We start from the raw sequence: 19,417 nt of genomic DNA, 5'->3' as shown, positions 1-19,417 counted from the left end.
TCAACTCCTAGTCTGAAAAAATACTAAGTAAAATATGAAGACTGCCAATCATCTGAGTTTACATTAACCAAAGATATCTTTTTAGGATTACCAGGAACAACTGTCTCAAAATGAAAGTGCAAAATCAAACAGCACGCCGAGAGGTCCATCTTCTGGAACAACCAATGGCCAGCAACCTTCCAGAAAACCAGTCCGGCACAAGATTCGAAACCAGCATAAACGTCAGCATGGCCGGAAGCCTCTGGTGACTGAAGAGCTGAATGTCAGTCACAGAAACCGGCATAGCACTCCCAGACAGCAACACAACCAGAATAAGCCTGCTGATACTTCAGTAAAGCACGAAACACTCGGAATCATGAATGCGCCTAACAATGATTTACAACACTCAGGCACACTTAGGAGCCAGGAGCCTGAAGCAGCCTCCAATAAATTTGCTGCACCACAGCAGGCTTTTGGCAAGGTGTTGTACAAAAACTCTACTGGAAATCACTTGGTGAATGTTAAGAAAGAAAGAGGACACAGAGGCCGAGAAGAGAAAAGACCGTCACATCACCAGCTACACCTCAACACCCTTTCCAATATGGACTTGAACTTCCTTAATGAGCTTACAGAAAGACCAGTGGCACTGAGCCAGAAAGGCTCCCAGTCTGCTAGTAACAAAAATGTTAATGGATCGAGGGAAAATAAGAAGCAATCCAAGCAGACCTACACAGAGACAAAATATAAGAACTTAGAAATATTATGGTAAGAACTCCCGTTTTCTCAAGTGTTTTTTCTAGAGGAGAAACGAGAGACTACTGAAGACAGGAGAAGGAGAATGGGGGGTGGGCACATCATGGGGATGGTCAGGGGAGAGGAAAACATCACCTAACACGGTCCTTGGCTCTGAATTTTTTTTTTCATGATTTATTTTATTTATGGGGGAGAGAGAGAGAGAGCAGCAAGTGTGGGAGATGAGAGGGGCACAGGGAGAGGGAGAAAGAGAATCTCAGGCAGACTCCCTACTGAGTGTGGAGCCCAAGGCAGGGCTTGATCTCACAACCCTGAGATCGTGACCTGAGCCAAAACCAAGAGTTGGATGTTTAACAGACTGAGCCATCCAGATGCCCCAGTTGGCTCTGATTTCTGCCTCAAATTGTCCACTTTCAATGTATTTTTCTTCTTCTCTGTCTCCTCTAGTTTTTCCACTGTAGTTAAGCCGGGTGGCAGGCGGCAGGGAGGGGGCGGACAGAGGGACTAGTCATTTAAAAAAAGATCTCTTTTGATCTTTTTGATATTTTGAGGGTTATAAGTAATGTTTGGAAGAAACGATCTCTAACTCTGTGTTGACCTATCCTAAGGATATAATCAAAAATACAGAAAAATATGTATGCACAAAAATACCGTCGTTTACCAAAATGACAACAATAACTCAATAAGGAAATATTTAGGTAAATTATGGCATTAAATATCATGTAACCATTAAAAGTTACGGTTATGAGGAAATACTTCTACAAAAAAGAAAATAATAAGGTACAAATTTACACCTGAGGTGTAGAAGCTCTGCTATGTAAAACTATGCACAAAGAAAGAAAAATGCACCAAAATGTCAAAACTGGTTATTTCCGGCAAGAGAGGCTGGATTATTTCTAATGTCATCTTTGTACTTCTGACTGGTTCAAGTTCCCTGCAATGTAGATATATTCCTTCTATAATCAGAAAAAAAGAAAAAGCGGTTTTAAAAAAAAATCACTTCCAGGGAGCTTTCCTGATGTCATTCAATCAAATGTGTTTTAGCACATACCTGCCATGCACTAAATCCAGCACTAAAATGCTATAGAAGATACAAAAGTAGTACGACGCACAGGTACCTTCCAGGGGCTTACTTTCAAAGTAGGGAGACAATTTTGCATATCTGAAGTGATGAAAAGGCATTTCAGTGCTGTATGCTGTACTTAGAGGCATGAAACATTCATTCATTAAAATTTGGATTTAGCTTCCTGGAGGAGATAGTGATAGGTAGCAAGGATCCTGGTCTTTTTCCCCCAACTTTAGAGGGAATGCTTCTAACATTCATATCATTAAAAATACTTAACTTTGGGGGCACCTGGGTGGCTCAGTCGGTTAAAGCCTCTGCCTTCGGCTCAGGTTATGATCTTGGGGTCCTGGGATTGAGCCCCGCATAGGGCTCTCTGCTCAGCAGGGAGCCTGCTTCCTCCTCTCTCTCTGCCTGCCTCTCTGCCTACTTGTGATCTCTGTCAAATAAAAAAAAATAAAAATCTAAAAAAAAAATACTTAACTTTTGGAAGACAGGGAGGGGAGACAGTAAATTTCTCCTATTGCTAATCCTTTTGCAAAGGGCTTTTATCACAAATGGACTTCCAATGTTAGACTTACATTTATTGTGATAATCATATTTGGATTTATTTCTCCCATCTTAATTTGTCCTTCCAATCACCCTATTTTCCTGTACTTTTACAGCTCTCTCCATATACAGATATCTAGATCTTCTATTGAACTAATAGAGTTTTGTTACTTTTTCCCCTACTGATTTGGAAATAAATATTCTCTTTCTAATTTGAGTATTGTTGACAAAGTCCCTTTAGTTTTAAGTGTACAACTCAGTGATCTGACAAGTTTATACATTATGTTATGTTCACAAGTGTAGCTACCATCTGTCCCAGTACACTGCTGTTACAGTACCAGTGACTTTGTGCCTGATGCTGTGACTTTTATTCCCATGACTTACTCATTCCATAACCGGCAGCCTGCACCTCCCTCTCCTTCACCCATTTTTCTCAATTCCCTACCTCCTCCCCTCTGACCACCATCAGTTTGTTCTCTAGGTTTATGGGACTGATTCTGTTTTTTATTTTTTGGATTTCATTTATGAGTGGGATTATACAGTATTTGCCTCAGCGAGGCTTAATTCACTTCGCTTTAACATTGTATACAATGTTTTAAATTTAACTGTTTATGTCTTTGCCTCACAGTTTTTCTTCCATTTTATTCTTTCTTCCTGAAGTAGACAGCTTTGGAGATTTTTTTAACAAGAGTAGGTCACTGGGGGACGCCTGGGTGGCTCAGTTGGTTAAGCAGCTGCCTTCAGCTCAGGTCATGATCCCAGCGTCCTGGGATCGAGTCCCACATCGGGCTCCTTGCTTGGCGGGGAGCCTGCTTCTCCCTCTGCCTCTGCCTGCCATTCGTCTGCCTGTGCTCGCTCTCTCTCCCTCTCTCTCTGACAAATAAATAAAATCTTTAAAAAAAAAAAAAAAAGAGTAGGTCACTGGTAAATTTACCTGAAATTCTTTTATGCTCTATCTTGAATTATAGTTTAACCTGATGAAGAGTTAAACTCTTTGAAAACATTTCTCTACCTCCCAGTTTCCATGAAGAGTTTTTTGTCAATATAATTTTTTTTAATCTTTTCCTTTATGCTTGGCATTTTGAAGTTTCACTATGTTAGGTCTAAGTATGAAATGTTTAATCCTGCTGTTGATTCCTAAATCTGGAGATTCATCTCTTTCATAAATTCTACACAATTATCATCCATTTCCCTTTATTAGGAAATAGGCATAGGAAATACCATGAATCTTATGAAATATTATTTACCCTCTTTCCCTCCAGGAACACCAAAGAGATGTTAAAAATCTTTTATTCTAGACTCTATGTCTCTTTAATTCGGTTTCTTATTTTCTATTTCTTTTATCTATGTGTACTCCTGAGAAATTTCCTCCCATATGTTTCCCAATGCAATAACTCTCTTCAGTTGTAGCCAGTAGGCTACAATGTACCCACTGAGTTGTAAATTTCAATCCTAGTATTTTTCATGTCTAGAATTTTTATTTGGTTCTGATTAAAACCTTCCTGTTCTTTTTTCAAAATAGGTTTCCTGGGGTTTTAATTTCTTCTTTCAGGTCTTGAATCATTTTAAACATGCTTGCTTTAAGAATGCTATCTAGGGGCGCCTGGGTGGCTCAGTGGGTTAAGCCTCTGCCTTCAGCTCAGGTCATGATCCCAGAGTCCTGGGATTGAGCCCCACATCTGGCTTTCTGCTCAGCAGGGGGCCTGCTTCCCCGCTCCACCCTGCTTCTCTGCCTACTTGTGATCTCTGTCAAATAAATAAATAAAATCTTTAAAAAAAAAAAAAAAGAATGCTATCTAATATTCTACTACCAGAAGTTCTCAGAAATCTACCACTGCTTCTTGTGTGTGGGTGGGTGTCTGCTGACTCTCCTACTTGGTAGATTATCTCCTCAGAGATTCTAGGATTTTGAATTGTGAATGTAGTTTAGTCATCCTGTCTGTAGATGCCTCGGCAGGCTTGAGAAGGAATAGATCCCTCCAGAGAACTTTATATTTGCTTCTGCCAGATATGCAGAGGCATCCCTCCTCTGGGATCATTTTTATGTCATTTTTTTGGTCTTAGATTCCATGACTAAATGGGAATGTAAATATGAACCCCAAATACTGTCGTATAGAAATTCCTAGACCAAGACAGATCGGCTTGCTTTGTTGAGTCTCAAGGCTTGTGACTGAGCTAATCACTAATCCAACTTTTTATCCAGGACATAGCTCTCCCAGGCCTTCACACAAGCATCTCGACTGATGCCCCAGCTGACATGGGGCCAAGATTTCACAGATCCTGTACCAGAGTGAAGTGTTAGAACCTGAGCGCATATGTCCAAAACTCCCACAAAGCAAGCCACAGCTTCAGTTTATCCAAAATCTGCTTTACTTTCAATTCCTTTTTTGGTTTTGGTCCCAAAGATTCCCTACCTCATACAAATTAGTCTAGGTATTCAAAAAGATGTTTGTTTAAATTTAATCCAACATTTCCAGGTATTTTATAGCAGCAAGGACTTTTCAAAGGGGTATTTTCTTTTTCTATTCTATATTTTTTCTATTCTATATTTTTCTATTTCTATATCTCACAAAGCAGCACAGTCTGCTTTGGATTCTCTCTCTCTCTCTCAAATAAATATTTTTTTTTAAAGATTAAGCTAAAGGTCATTAATTTGATTTGGAGAATGATGAATACATCAAAGTCATAAAGATGTTCCTGCTAAAAGTCTTAAGTATCCCGTTTTTAATAACAGATTGGTGGGGTGTTTTTCCCGTCAGGAAATTCGATCCTTCCTCGGACAGCCAGCCTGTTAGAGCTTCTCCAGACTCCCAGCTCACCCAGATAATGGAACAGCACCAGCAAGCCTTAATACAGCTGACCGACGTGCAGCCCAAGGAAGGGGCCCCATCCAACATCACATTTCCACCTCTGTTGTCAAGGGTCGAAAGTGAATCCCAGCTCGGTTCAGAGAGAAGCCAAAGAAACCAAATGGAAATGAGTCGTAGCAATTCCGAAGGCTATCTGCTTCAACTGGAAAAAGGAAGAAAGCATAGGAAAAGGAGCGGCTTCAAGGTAACAGAAGCATTTTAGTGAATAATCTTTTAATTCTCGTTATACAGATGGCCCCTGGTCTTCATTCCCTTACTTCTAGCCTGGGCAACGGATGGTCCTTACTGAGCAGCTGCCATGCTGGGTGGCCCCAAGTCCTGAGGCACTTCCTAGTGTGACCTCCTGCTGTTGCCTGGAATGGGCCTCCTTTGAGCTTCAGCTCAGGGAAGGGTCTCCTTTTATAAAGAAGCAGAGACCTCCTTTTGGACCCAGATTAAACACCAGCCCCTCAGAAACGGTCCTCACACCCTGTCTTGACCCCTAGTCAAGGCTGAGCCTCTCAGCACGTTCTCCTATCTGAGGAGACAAAATAGGGCTGAGGGAGGTTGCAAAATCTTTCCAGGAAGACATGAAGGCATACAGAAGGCGTCTTTGTAGGTCCTCTGCGTTTCTCCACTGTTGCAAGCATTAAAAACCCCTCAGGAAAGGTCGCTCGCCTCTCACATGGAATGCTAAGGAGAGAACTGGAAAATGCATTCTGTGTTATAGGGCCCCTTCCAACCAGTGGGAAGCAAAGGGCCTGTGGTGATCTGGGTTCCCCAGGAACAGACTCTGAAATGGAGATTCATGGGCAGGAGGCTGACTGAGCCGTGCCTCCCAAACCAGCCCTGGAAGGGGTGAGGGGGGCAGGGCTGGCTGAGGAAGAGTGTGTTGTGATGCAGGTGCAGCAGAAGCTCTAGGAGTCCACATGGGCTCTGAGTTGGGATGGCTCTTTGAAGGTAAAGGGTGCGGGCGTTTGCTCCACCACATGGAACAGACGTTGGCTACAGACGGTCTCCCCAGGGAGAGCCCCAACTTTGGGTACCGCAGCTCCATCTGGCTGAGGGCAGTTCTTAGGGAGGGACCCGACTGGGAGGCATAGCGGACAGCAAGTGGAGGAATGATTATCTCGGTCCCCAGGGACATCCACTGCAAGGCGGTTTAGGGAATCAACCATAGTTCAATTCAACATAGGTGCTGAATTCGTATTAGGAACTGTGCTAGGTGCTGGGATGTAAAGAGAATGAGCCATGACCCTTCCTCATGTAGACACACATGAAAATGGCTTCACTATAACGTTGCATTTATTTTTTATTATTTTTTTTTAAGATTTTATTTATTTTCGGACGCCTGGGTGGCTCAGTTGGTTGAGCAGCTGCCTTCGGCCCAGGTCATGATCCCGGCGTCCTGGGATCGAGTCCCACATCAGACTCCTTGCTTGGCAGGGAGCCTGCTTCTCCCTCTGCCTCTGTCTGCCATTCTGTCTGCCTGTGCTCGCTCTCTCTCCCTCTCTCGCTCTGACAAATAAATAAATAAAATCTTAAAAAAAAAAAAGATTTTATTTATTTGACAGACAGAGATCACAAGTAGGCAGAGAGGCAGGCAGAGAGAGAGGAGGAAGCAGGCTCCCTGCTGAGCAGAGAGCCCTATGTGGGGCTCGATCCCAGGACTCTGAGATCATGACCTGAGCCGAAAGCAGAGGCTTTAACCCACTGAGCCACCCAGGCGCCCCTATAACGTTGCATTTAAAAAAAAAAAAAAAAGAGGTATGTGTGGATTGCGCAGAGGAGCAAAAAGGAGTTTGGATTGACAGTCTAACCTAAGGGGTCAAGCAGAGCTTCAGGGGATAATTCTGAGTTGAGATGTAGATGATCAAGAGTTAATAAGAGGGATGTTAGGGTAGCTCACTCGGTTAAGCGGTTAAGCGTCTGCCTTCAGCTCAGGTCATGATCCCAGGGTCCTGGGATCGAGTCCCACATCAGGCTCCCTGCTCAGTGGGGAGTCTGCTTCTCGCTCTCTCTGCTGCTCTCCCTGTTTGTGTGATCTCTTTCAGTCTCTGACAAATAAATAAAATTTTTTAAAAAGTTAATAAGACCAAAAGAGCATTTCAGGCAAAAGGACCAGCCTGTAGTTTAGTCCCTAGCAAACAGAAGACCATCAAATAAATGTTAGTTTCCTTTTTCTTTTTCTATCAGTAATTTGAATTCATGTCTTACAGAGAAGAGGCAGCAGAAAGTACCCCGATGACCGTGTATATCACCAGAAGTCTAAGAGCATGGGAGAGTCAGAAGGGGAATTAAAAAAGAACTTCTAGTCACTGTTGCCCAAACCCTCTTTCCAACTCAGAAAATCCCTCCCTTCCTGCTTTCTTTCAGGAATGTTCCAACCTACCCATATCCATTTGCTCGGCCCAGCACCTCCAACTTGCATCTAACAAATGCTCAGAAGTGCTCTTTGTCCATTAAGCTACTCCAGAAGCTAAAATGACTTAGAATCGAGCTGTCCGTATAGGACAGCAGGTAGCTAGGGCACCGGACAGGGGAATCATTATGTGGGTCGTGCCCACTTGCTGGTCACAGCAAATCTTGTGGTTTCCTAGGGATTCGACTTGAATCACATTAAAAGTTTGAGGATTTGTACAGCTAACAGGCCCAAGCACCTTCTCCTTCCCTTCTCCTTCTCCTGGCAGTTCTGATTCCCCTTCTCCTGGCAGTTCTGATGCGACTGGTTTATGAACACTAAGCATTGTCTGTGCTGGTAAATCCAGACGTCAGGAGGGAAGGGACAGATGCAGCAGAAGGGATGACAAAGCACATAAAAGTATCTGTTGGGACCAGCCACAAAACAGCTGCTTAAGCAATTCTGGGACAGCTGAGCTACAGGTACTAACTCCTGTGCTTGTTATTACAGACTGTCTGGGTATTGCTGCTTGGTGGCTTCTAAGAAGAGGTTTATTGAGATGAAATTTAGCAACCACAGAGCAATTTTCCTTCATTTACTGTTCCCCGGTAGCGGAGGCATTGTTTTGTTGTCCTGCTTTTGAGTAACTTTCTCACACTCAGACATCTGAGGAATGTTCTAGAGAAAAACCCTGCCGTGTCCCCCACAGCAGGGTACAGCACTTCAGAATCGAAACAAGTCCTCACGGGACTTTTTTTTAGTCAGGCATGCTTTGCCCCACGTTTACAATAGAAGTCACTCCTCTAGCTTGAGAGGTGGGATCAGTTATTGGCAGAAACGTGCCATCAGGAAAGTCTGGTGCCATCCTCTGCCCAGGGGACCATCAACAGAGAACACCAGTTCGGAGGGGCGGGTCTGGGGTTTGAAGTCCTCAGCCCGGGGCCAGGGATGGTGGAGGTCAGCTAGGACGGGTCTCATGCAAAGACTAGCAGTGAACCCCCTCAGGGGTTTGTTGAGAACAGGACTCTATTTTCCTCCTGTGTTTAGAGACGTAACAGGACTATCATTGTTGATTTAATTTGGGGGGAGGGGGAGCATGCTATTGTGACCTTTTAGTCTTGTAACAGCCAAGGAGAACTAAATCAAAGTAAATTCTGAGGATTATTTTACTATAAAGCCTTTTGAAGAGGCAGAAAGTAGATTAGTGGTTGCCTAGGGCTGGCAGTAGAGGGGGGCCGAGGAGTGGCTGCTAATGGGCACAGGGGTTTCTTTTCAGGGTGATGAAAATGTTCTAAAATCAGATTGTGGCGATGTTTGCACAACTTGATGAATATACTAAAAAACCATTGAATCGTACAACTTCAAATGGGTGAATTTGGTGGTGTGTGAATTCTGTTTCAATAAAGCTGTTAGAAAAGACTTTTGATGGAAAGAGATCAAACGAAATTACAGCACTGAGAGCCAATCAAGATTACTTGAGGCAAACTTAAATCCAGGATTTTTCATTGCCAGTCACCCAGAACAAACTCCGTTAGGAACCATGTTCTCTCCCCCTTGAGAAAAGGGCGCTTTGCTAGAAGTAGCTCAGGCTGGAAAGGAGATAGTAGCATTGGGATACTCATGTCTGTCCTTGGGCCACACTGTTTACTTTGTGTCAATATTTCATGTTAGTCCCTTTGTGTTTTCCTATGACAGCCAAGATGTTTATTCTGGTTATGCGAGGGGATAGTAAGAACTGGGACCACAGACCCCGGGCGGGGGCAGCAGGGAGCAATGATTCGTGCTTCACACTGTATCTTTTGTGTCAGTGCAATGATTAAAGTTAATCTGCTTCACGCTAAGTCTGTGATTTCTGGCCACTGATCATTTCTCATCCGTTTTGGACAAATTGGATTTATGACCTGGATATGAGTGAGGCTCTCTCCTTTTTCATTATTGGTTTACTTTGCCAAATAGAAAGTAACTTAGCGATTGCGAAACAGTGGTACTGATGGCATGTCCGAGATAAAGAACCAGATAAAGAACAAATTTGCAATTGCCAAGTAGAAGATACCCAAATTCATTCACCTATTAATCATTAGTGGAGATTTTAAAATGTGATCATACCCAGTGTAATCAAGGTTTGGACAAAAAACGGCATTCTTACACATTGCTAATGGAAGTGCTCACTTAGGACCTTAAGGGTGTTTGTGATTTTGTCTCAATAATTCCACTTCTATTAAGTTTAGATCTCAAAGTGTTCATCAGAGTAGCCCACAAACAATGCTTATCCCTAGGACATCTTAAATAACATTTAGAATGCTATGTATAAAAGTCACATTTTTTTTTAAGATTTTATTTATTTCTTTGACAGAGACAGATCACAAGTAGGCAGAGAGGCAGGCAGAGGGAGAGGGGGAAGCAGGCTCCCCGCCGAGTAGAGAGCCCGATGCGGGGCTTGATCCCAGGACCCTGAGATCATGACCTGAGCCGAAGGCAGAGGCTCCAACCCACCGAGCCACCCCGGCACCCCTAAAAGTCACATTTTTGAAAGATATTTAGTGATAGGGAAATACAGCATAATGCTAAGATACTTAGTGTAAAAAAATATAATTTGTAGCACTTGGCCATTTTCTGAAAATATGAACAGACAGACGTTAACAGACAGGAAGTTGTTGGACTGGTTTTGCCAGGTGATTGTTTTCTCTAAGGAGATTTAGGGTTTTGAAAAGCCTTTCATAAGCAATTTTTTCTCTCTATACTTTAATATTTCAGTGATTTTAGCCCAACAACCTCTTAAAAAAAAGAGCCTCTCTCTTTTACAATTAGATATACTCTAAGACTTTTGACTATACATTTTGAACATTCTAATCAGGGAGATTCTATTTGCAGGACTCAAACCTTGCGGCATAGAAATGTTGCCTAAAAGATACAGGATTCTGGCTCTCTGAAGTACTGAAATTCTTGCAATACTGCTTTTGGCTCCAAACACCTTCAAAATTATGACTCATTCTTCTCACCTGCAATTAATCCACAAGTAGATGGTAACTAGTACTGGGGGTCCACAGCTCAAAACATCAGAACCAATATTTGTATGGCTCTCTCATGTCTTTCCTGACACAAGATTGCTGGTACAGCTCCAGCTATCATATCTACATGCAAGGCAGGGAAAAGGAAAGGGAGGGGCTGCACCAGCTTGAATAAAAGCTAAGCCAACTTGCATTTATGCCTCATGGGCCAGAGCTCAGTGCTGCAGATCTGGGAAAAGAAAGTCTCCAAGCCTCTATGGTGGGGTAGGACAAGGGAGAAACCAGCTGGTAGGAGCTATGGGTAGTCAGCCAATAGGCCAGTGGGAGTAGAACAAATTCTTGTAACCAATGATACATTGATATAAGATTACTTACACCCTTCAAATTATCCAAAAATCACATTAACTAAATGGCATTTCTCAGATCGTACCTAGACTTTTTTTTTTTTTTTTAAGATTTGTTTGAGAGACAGAAAATGTGCATGCACAAGCAGGGGAAGAGGCGGGGAGAGGGCAAAAGAGAGAGACTCCACACTGAGTGTGAAGCCTGATGTGGGGCTTGATCTCACAAACCTGAATGGAAATCAAGAGTCAGAGACTTAACCGATTGAGTGGCCCAGGTGCCCCAGTTCTTGCTTGGACTCTTAACCCTTAAAAATTTACAACCTTTTCCTAATCGGAGAGGGAGACAAACCGTAAGAGACAGAGGGTTGCTGGAGGGGAGGTGGGGGCGGGGGGGGGGGGTAACTGGGTGATGGGCATTAAGGAGGGCACGTAGCAGTAATGAGCACTGGGTGTTACAAACAACTGATGGATCACTGAACTCAACCTCCGAAACTAGTAATACACTTTAATTGAATTTAAGTTTAAAAAATGTTACGGTCTTTTGAATGTTAGGACATGATGAGAGCACTCGCCTTTCGAAGCAATGCTTACCTGATTTAGACTGCCTCTTGCTAGGAAATTTTTTGGTTTCATGAACCGTACAAGAACAGATAGATTAGTAATGACAGTAAAAGTAAAAGCAGTAAAGTGGTAAATGTATATGTCGTTTAGAACGTTAATAATGAAACACCTCTTTATTCACTTGGAAATTTTTATTTATAATTTTCAGAATTCCAATTTTCTTGTTGTTGTAGAAGTTGGAAAAGTCAAAACATGTTACTTGACCAGCCACAAATTACCCAAGATGCTATAATCAATGATTACCATTAGAGTGAAAGAATTGTCAGGAAGTGTACCGTCTCCCAACCGTCCACACGGGCTTCCATTCTTTCCTTATGTGGCTATGACAGCATGGTGGGGGCGGGGGGGGGCACGATTCCTTAAAAGAAACTGTCTCTTTGTATTTATAGAGCTCCAAGCTGAAAGGTTATCAGAAAAGAGACGGGAAGCTTGGAGGCCTTGGACCTGACCTTGAGTCTATCAGAGACAAAATGAGTGAGATGTACATACAGCATTCTGTAGGCTTGGATATGCCCACCTGTGTATTAGCAGAACAGTACAGAAATGTCTCCCACCCACCCCCACACCAAGTCCTGATCCAAATGTCTCCCTCTGAATAGAGGCCCTTCTGAAATAGCATTAGTAATAGAGACCCAGATACTCCTTTTACTATAAGATAAAATTACCTAGCCAATGTTGTTTTATGTATCCACCTTTTAGTTCATCTTGAAGGCCTGCAGAGAAAAGGGGGCCACGTGCACATGAAAAGAGATGTGTGTGTTATATGGTCGTTGGTCTTTCCCAATAGAGTGATCTTGGTAATTTTGAAGAGTGGCTACAGAGAAGACACTTAGGATAAGAGTTTCCCAACCCCTGAAAAGTGCATCCACTTTATTTCCTTTCCTCTAGTGAAAGAAGATCTTCATTTAATGTGTTTTAACTACAGTTGCACTCAAGGCATAAAAAGAGTATAGTTCAAAGTTGGAAGCCAAAATGAAAATAAATTGGGTAAATGCAACAAAGAAGGAGCTGAATGTGATTTAGACCCTGTTAAGGGAACACTGGGTGTGCTTCGGCAATGATGTCCCCCCTCAGAGACACACTGTTTCTAGGAGAAACATTAACTGTCTCACTGCTGTTGCCTTAAGCGTGGTAATCCCATTTCCCCACTACCGCTAATACAATATGGCCAGCTCACTAAAAGGAGTGCCGCTTTTAAAGAGAGAACAGAGAGATCTAGAAGGACCTGTGTACTGTTGTAACATGGTTTGTCTGAACAGATGCAGAAATTAATCCAAAAAAAGGAATATGCAAAGCAAGTTAAGGAGTATAACATGAAGACATTATCCATTCTGTCAAAACCACAAACAGCGAAAACTGAATGTCAGTCGGCCATCCCTCGGCAGAAGGTAAGAAATCCCCACCAGGGCAGTTAGCCTCTCAATTAGAATGAAAAGGAAACCTTTGTCACCGCTTGACAAATTCCCCATGTTTTCTGAACCCAGGAGGGGTCTAAGCTACTGCCCTTCCTGTGGCTACCCATCATTCAGAGACATTGATACACAAAGAACATGAACACAAATGACGCTGTAAGGTTAGCCTGAAGTTCATCGTGGTCTTAGTCCTCCATGTGTTTTCTTCTTGTATTTCAAATCCGACACATAAAAATGAATAGTAAGGCCAGCAGACAGAAGAGATACTCAACATCACTAATCATCAGGGAAATGCAAATCAAAACCACAGTGAGATCACCTTACACCTGATCAGAATGTTTAGAATTAAAAAGACAGGAAATAAGTGTTGGTGAGGATATGGAGGAAAGAAAGAACCCTCGTGCACTGTTGGTGGGGATGTGAATGGGTGCAGCCACACTGGAAAACAGTATGGAGGTCCCCCAAAAATCAAGAATAGAATTACCAAAGGATCCAATAACGCCACTACTGATTATTTACCCAAACAATACAAAATACTAATTTGAAAAGATATATGCACACATGTTTATTGTAGCATGATTTATGATAGCCAAGATATGGAGGCAACCCAAGAATCCATCTCTAGAAGAATGGAGAAGATGTGGTGTGTACACACACACACACACACACAGAAGCTTATCACACAACCTTAAAAAGAGGAAATGGTGCCATTTGTGGCAACATGGATGGACCTAGAGGATATTACGTTAAATGAAATAAGTCAGAACAGAGAAAGACAAATACCATACAATTTCACTCATATGTGGAATCTGAAAACCAAAATGAACAAAACAAGCAGAATCCAACCTATAAATACAGAGAACAATTGATGGTGGCCAGAGGGGAGGTGGTGGGGCAATGGGCAAAACATATGAAGGGAAGAGAGAGGTAACAGGCTTCCAGTGATGGAATGAGTAAATCATGGGCATGAATGGTATAGCCCAGGGAATATGGTCAGTGATACTGTGATAACGTTGTATGGTGACAAATGGTAGCTACATTTGTGGTGAGCACAGTGTGACACAGAAGCTGAATCACTAAGTTGTACACCTGAAGCCAAAGCAACATGTGTGTCAACTATACTCAAAACATTTTAAATTGAATAGTAAGGCGATTTCTTAGAAGAATCTAGCAATCCTGATAAATCCTATCAATTTCCTTCTCTACCATTACATTTTAAAGAATTAGTGTCTTCTTGCCATTTATGGGTACAAAAGTCCTTTGTTGTTTCTTTCAAGTTCATTCCCCTACATTTTTCCCAAGGGACTGTAATATATAGATCCCTCTAGCCATGAAAAATGATTTCATAAAATACAGAATGTTCTCCCTCTCAGAGGTCATCCAACTCTAAGTCAGGATGTGAATGAAGTACTTTCAGCGGAGACACCGAGCCTCACAGTGCAAAGTCTCCATCTCAGTCCCAGGAAGAACATGGGACCCTTTGCATGAGGGACAAGTGACCCTTTGGTGCTTTTAGGAATTTGTACTTCATGTTCTCTCACACAGACCATCCTATTTTCTATTTATTGCCTTTCTCGCTGGGACCTTGAAGACCTCAGTCCACTTGATTGAGTTTCCATGGTGCCACTTTCTCTATTTTCCCCAAGCCATTATTTTTTTCCATGAAGAGATTCAAGACAACAAATCTGTAATGAGAAATTCCTACAGAAGTCACCTCTACACACACTGAGAAGTTTGGACATGTTTTTCCCTTCCAGCACCTAAATATACTACTCCTGCTTCAGCTATCAAGAAACTTACTAAAATATAAAATGGGTATCAAGACAGATTTAGAAATCATATGTAGTGATCTCATCTTTATTGTAGTGCCTTTTGGAACTGACATCACTGAAAAAAAAAAAAAAAAAAAGACTTTTTCCAGTCTCCAGGCTTTTATGGATATACTAAAGAGAAATTTCCAACCTCTAATAAATAGTTGCTAGAGATCCAAAAGCCTGGGAATAAGAAGAGTTGATGTAATAAATGGAAACTCAATTTTGTCAACTACAGTGACGTCTTTGGTCTGAAGCTGTAGCAAGTCCACTCTGAATGGAAAGGTCTGTTAATATCTCCTTAACAGAGGCTTGGTTTTAATAAGACCACTAGAAGCTAAATAGAGCCCACACATGAGAAATGTATTTTCAAACACTTGAATAAAACCTCGTTTTAGAAAAAAAACACCTGAAGGCACAGCTCGGTTTCATTTTCTAGCTCTTGTCCATTGCATACTCATGTGGCTAACTTACTTTGTTGAAACTGTGCGTTAGAGAGCAGGACTCGCATTTCCCATCCACTCTCCCTTCCCATCCGCATCTTCTCACCTTATGGTAGCAATGTGTCTCTCCGTTCTGCCAGTGAACATGTCCTAAGACTTGATTTCATTTAAGGAATGCAGGGCTCACTATCCATTTCACATAAAATGTTCTCTTTACGCTTTTAGGCTCTGGAATACGCCAAGACCATCCCCAAACCCAAACCTTCAAACCTGATGGACAACGTATCCAAAGAAAAGAAAAATCCCATGTACACTCGAAAAGACGACACTCTGCCTGAAATCTCACTGCTGGAGAGACTGCAGAACAGACACGAGAGGGAAAAACAGGCTGTGGCGGCTTTCAAAGTCCTTCACATTGTTTAGACAACACATTTGTCGGAGACCAAAAATGCCCGGGGACTGGACTTGGAGAAAAAAACTCCAACCACCTCTCTGTGTAGAGAGTGGACCTTCTGTCCTCCAGCTGCAGTCCACGTTTGCTTTGTACAGGATTTAAAACATGAGGCCTTATTAACTTTACAGAGCTGTGTTTTACTTTCTAGGAAGGTTATTATTTTTTATTTTCAAATCAAAATTTTGGGTAGAATAAGAACTAAGGAACAAAGCTTTTTTAGTTTCATAGCGGATCTTTTAATTTCTCACAATATCTCTACCCTTCCTTGTAAAATGAAACCTTGAAGTGACCCAGCAAAAAATTATCTAACTTCTGCTTCTCTCTTAACTTCCCGATAAGGAAAGAAAAAAGTATAGAAACACTTCAGTTTTGAATAAAATGAATGTAAATTGGACTAACTGCCAGGACATTTGGAGATAGTTTCCCAAATAGTTCTAAAGTCTCTAAATTAAAAAAACAAAAACAAAATAAAATACCCCAATGTCCTAACAGAGCATCGTGACATAAATTAGAAATCCAACAAGTCCATAAACATCCATTCCGACAACTCTGAGCGATATATTTTCTCAAAGTTACTTGCTCCAAGTGTGTGAATATACCAGGCATCTTGCCATCAAAACATCTTAAAATGTTACATCTGTGCTTACACGCTTACACACACACACACACACACACACACGTACGTTAGGTAAGAGAAAGCATTCCACATTTTACTGCTGAGTGTCACTATTAATAAATATTATCTACTTTTGTCTTTTGAAACTGAATACACATTATCAATACACATTATCACATTATCAAGGAATAAAAATTATCAGGTCTTAAAATAAATATGGAAGAATTCAATTTTTTCTTACTTGCTTGTATTAGATGGGCATTGGATTCTTTGACAGCCATATCCAGAAATGGGCAATTTTAACACTAATTTAGGGGAAAAACTCTTTATCTATACAGGTGGCATAAGAAATAGCTTTGGAGAGTTATTCCTTTGTTATAAACATTTTACATAAACCATGATGTGGTATATAAAAGCTACCTGTACGTGATTTTCTCTTAAAACTGAAAGCAATTAGAATTGAAAGTCTGGAAAAATTAAACATATATGAAGATAAATAATAAGCTGACAAATCATGTTTTGGTGGTAAGTTGAAAATCATATATGAAGCATTAGGTGGGAAAAATCGTATCTCAAATGACTCCTAAGATATTTGTAAAAGAAGAGGACCCTTCATGGTACATGGTGAAGACTTTTCTAGAAGCTTAAGAATTAATTTCTTTTTCCAAATGGCCTTAAATTTAAACTTAACTCTGGAAGATTAAATAATCCATATAGAGACATTTCCAAATTTAAAGGGACAGAGCAACTTTTTAAAATATTCCACTTCTATGAGAATATTTTAAAAGTATTTTAGGGGCACCTGGGTGGCTCAGTGGGTTAAGCTTCTGCCTTTGGCTCAGGTCATGATCTCAGGGTCCTGGGATCAAGCCCTGCATTGGCCTCTCTGCTCAGCAGGGAACCTGTTTCCCCCTCTCTCTCTACCTGCCTCTCTGCCTACTTGTGATCTCTCTCTCTCTCTCTCTCTCTCTCTCTCTCTCTGTTAAATAAACAAATGAAATCTTTAAACAACAAAAAAGGTATTTTTAAAAGAGCTTAGAATGGGCTTATCTTATTCACATACTAATTTTTCAGAAGAGGAAATGGAGATTAGGTTAGGATAAATGACTCTTGACATATGTCAGTCCTACTGATAACAGCAGACGGAGTACAGTCTAAACTTCAGCCAATACCAAGGACAGTGCTATTTGATTATTTCTAGGAAGGGGTTGTTCTTGTTTTCTGTGTGGGCAAGGAGCATATAATTATTATGAACTTCAGTTTTGGACATGAACTCCCACTGTTTCATTTCTAGAAATACTCATTATTACATACCTGATCATATTTTAACACATATAATCTAGCAACTTCATAACTATGTTGTTAAAGTTGAAAGAGACACATAAATTAACTCAGATGTTGACTCATAAGAGACACTATTTTATTTTTGAACATTTAAAACCCTCCTCCAACCATTTCTCTGGTAGCTAAGCACTGTTAAATCCTTCAATCCCTTCACTCACTATGGAGAATCACACTTAGCTGAAGCAGGTGGCACAATTCAGTCTACATCAAACATTTCACAGAATCTTTACTTCGAAGGCAAGTCTATACCTCCAGCATGTAAGCCCTAGAACATCACAATTCTTTGTACACAGATATTGAAAGTGATGAGTGGCATCTAAAAGGGCTATTCCTACAGAAATAGAACATGTTTGCTAGAAGCTGGGGGTTGAGATCAAAGAATGAACCAAGGGGCACCTGGGTAGCTCAGTGGGTTAAGCCTCTGCCTTCAGCTCAGGTCATGATCTCAGGGTCCTGGGATCTAGCCCCACATCGGGCTCTCTGCTCAGCAGGGAGCCTGCTTCCCCTCTCTCTCTCTGCCTACTTGTGATCTCTGTCAAGTAAATAAATAAAATCTTAAAAAAAAAAAAAAAAAGAATGAACCAAAACAGGCCATTGTCTGAGCCCACCTGGTAAGATCTAGCAGATCACTAAGCCATCATGATACTAAGCGTAAGATTCTGCAGAAACAGTGAACGACACATACTTCTTTGCTCCTCCTTGAAATTAAGGCAACAACACTGATCTTCTGCAGACCCAAGTGGATCAATGATCAATTTTTACAGAACTTCTGCTTCAGATATTAAGAAGTAAAAACAATCTGCCTATTAGAAAGCAAGGACTTTAAACTCGAGTGACAGAATAAGGGTGGGCTTGTATTTGACCAGATGTTATATAGGCCCACTGAAAGACACACAGCTTAATCTGCCTAATCTCTATGAAATGGTGTAAATAAAGGACCTTTAAACCACATATTCTCTCTTATTATAGACTCCTCTTCATGGTGTTTTTCCATCTTGAATTTCTAAGGACAGCATCCTGTTAAGAGGAAGCTTTGTTCCAAGTAGCTGAATTTCATGACAGCTGTCTTCATGATATTGTTTTGTATATTAAGGAGTCTCTTGGGAGTTATCCAGAAACCAGCCCAAGAAAAGACAATATTGAGAAACAAAATAAAAGGTAAGTCTAGCAAAACACCAATGCCTAATGGTTCCAATTGGGGCCCTATTATTGGTTAATGAATCATTGTTAAAACCTCCCAGCAAGCATGAGTGTGCAGTCTAGTCTATAGTGAGAAAATGACTCTCCATCCCAACAGTTATTAGCTGGGAGTTGTTTGAAAACACATCCAGTAATTATTACAACACTGGAGCTAATTGAAAACTTTGAGTTGATAGCAAATGGTCTACAATAGCAAACTTGGGGGGGTCTTTTTTAATTACTTATTGACAAACAGCACACATTATCAATAGAATCTGGGTCATAGTCTGAAGATCTCAGGACACATTTAGCTAATTATCTCCAAAATATTCTTGAAAATATAGATTACTATCATATTCAAAGTAGTGCTTGAAAATTTAAAATTCTTACAGAAAAAAAAATCAGTTACTCATCTAAATATGCCTTTTTAAGATTAACTTTATTAGAGCAAGAATAAATCCTGATGAATAATACACATTTCATCCAGCTTTCAAGTATTCATCAGATGATAACAGGACTTCTCTTCCCTAACTCTAAGTGTGCTTTCATAATTTCTATTCCTAAGGTAAAGAGACAAAAAGATACACAAAT

General features: G+C 41.0%; 1 protein-coding gene across 1 annotated transcript in view; it reads left to right on the top strand.

Moving 5' to 3' along the window:
- Positions 1–15,656, top strand: part of LOC111154025 (chromosome unknown C11orf63 homolog) — a 51,681-nt gene extending 36,025 nt beyond the window's left edge. The window contains exons 4-8 of the mRNA XM_022513375.1: positions 86–744; positions 5,104–5,398; positions 11,957–12,064; positions 12,827–12,955; positions 15,459–15,656. Coding sequence (XP_022369083.1) covers positions 86–744; positions 5,104–5,398; positions 11,957–12,064; positions 12,827–12,955; positions 15,459–15,656 — 1,389 coding nt within the window. The remainder of the gene's footprint in view (positions 1–85; positions 745–5,103; positions 5,399–11,956; positions 12,065–12,826; positions 12,956–15,458) is intronic.
- The last annotated feature ends 3,761 nt before the right edge of the window (positions 15,657–19,417 follow it).

This window comes from Enhydra lutris, unplaced genomic scaffold, assembly GCF_002288905.1.
Source record: "Enhydra lutris kenyoni isolate GAN:26980312 unplaced genomic scaffold, ASM228890v2 scaffoldscaffold34, whole genome shotgun sequence".
In the NCBI taxonomy this organism is placed as follows: domain Eukaryota; kingdom Metazoa; phylum Chordata; class Mammalia; order Carnivora; family Mustelidae; genus Enhydra; species Enhydra lutris.
The sequence above is the reverse complement of the archived record's forward strand: the minus strand, read 5'-3'. Positions and strand labels throughout refer to the sequence as shown.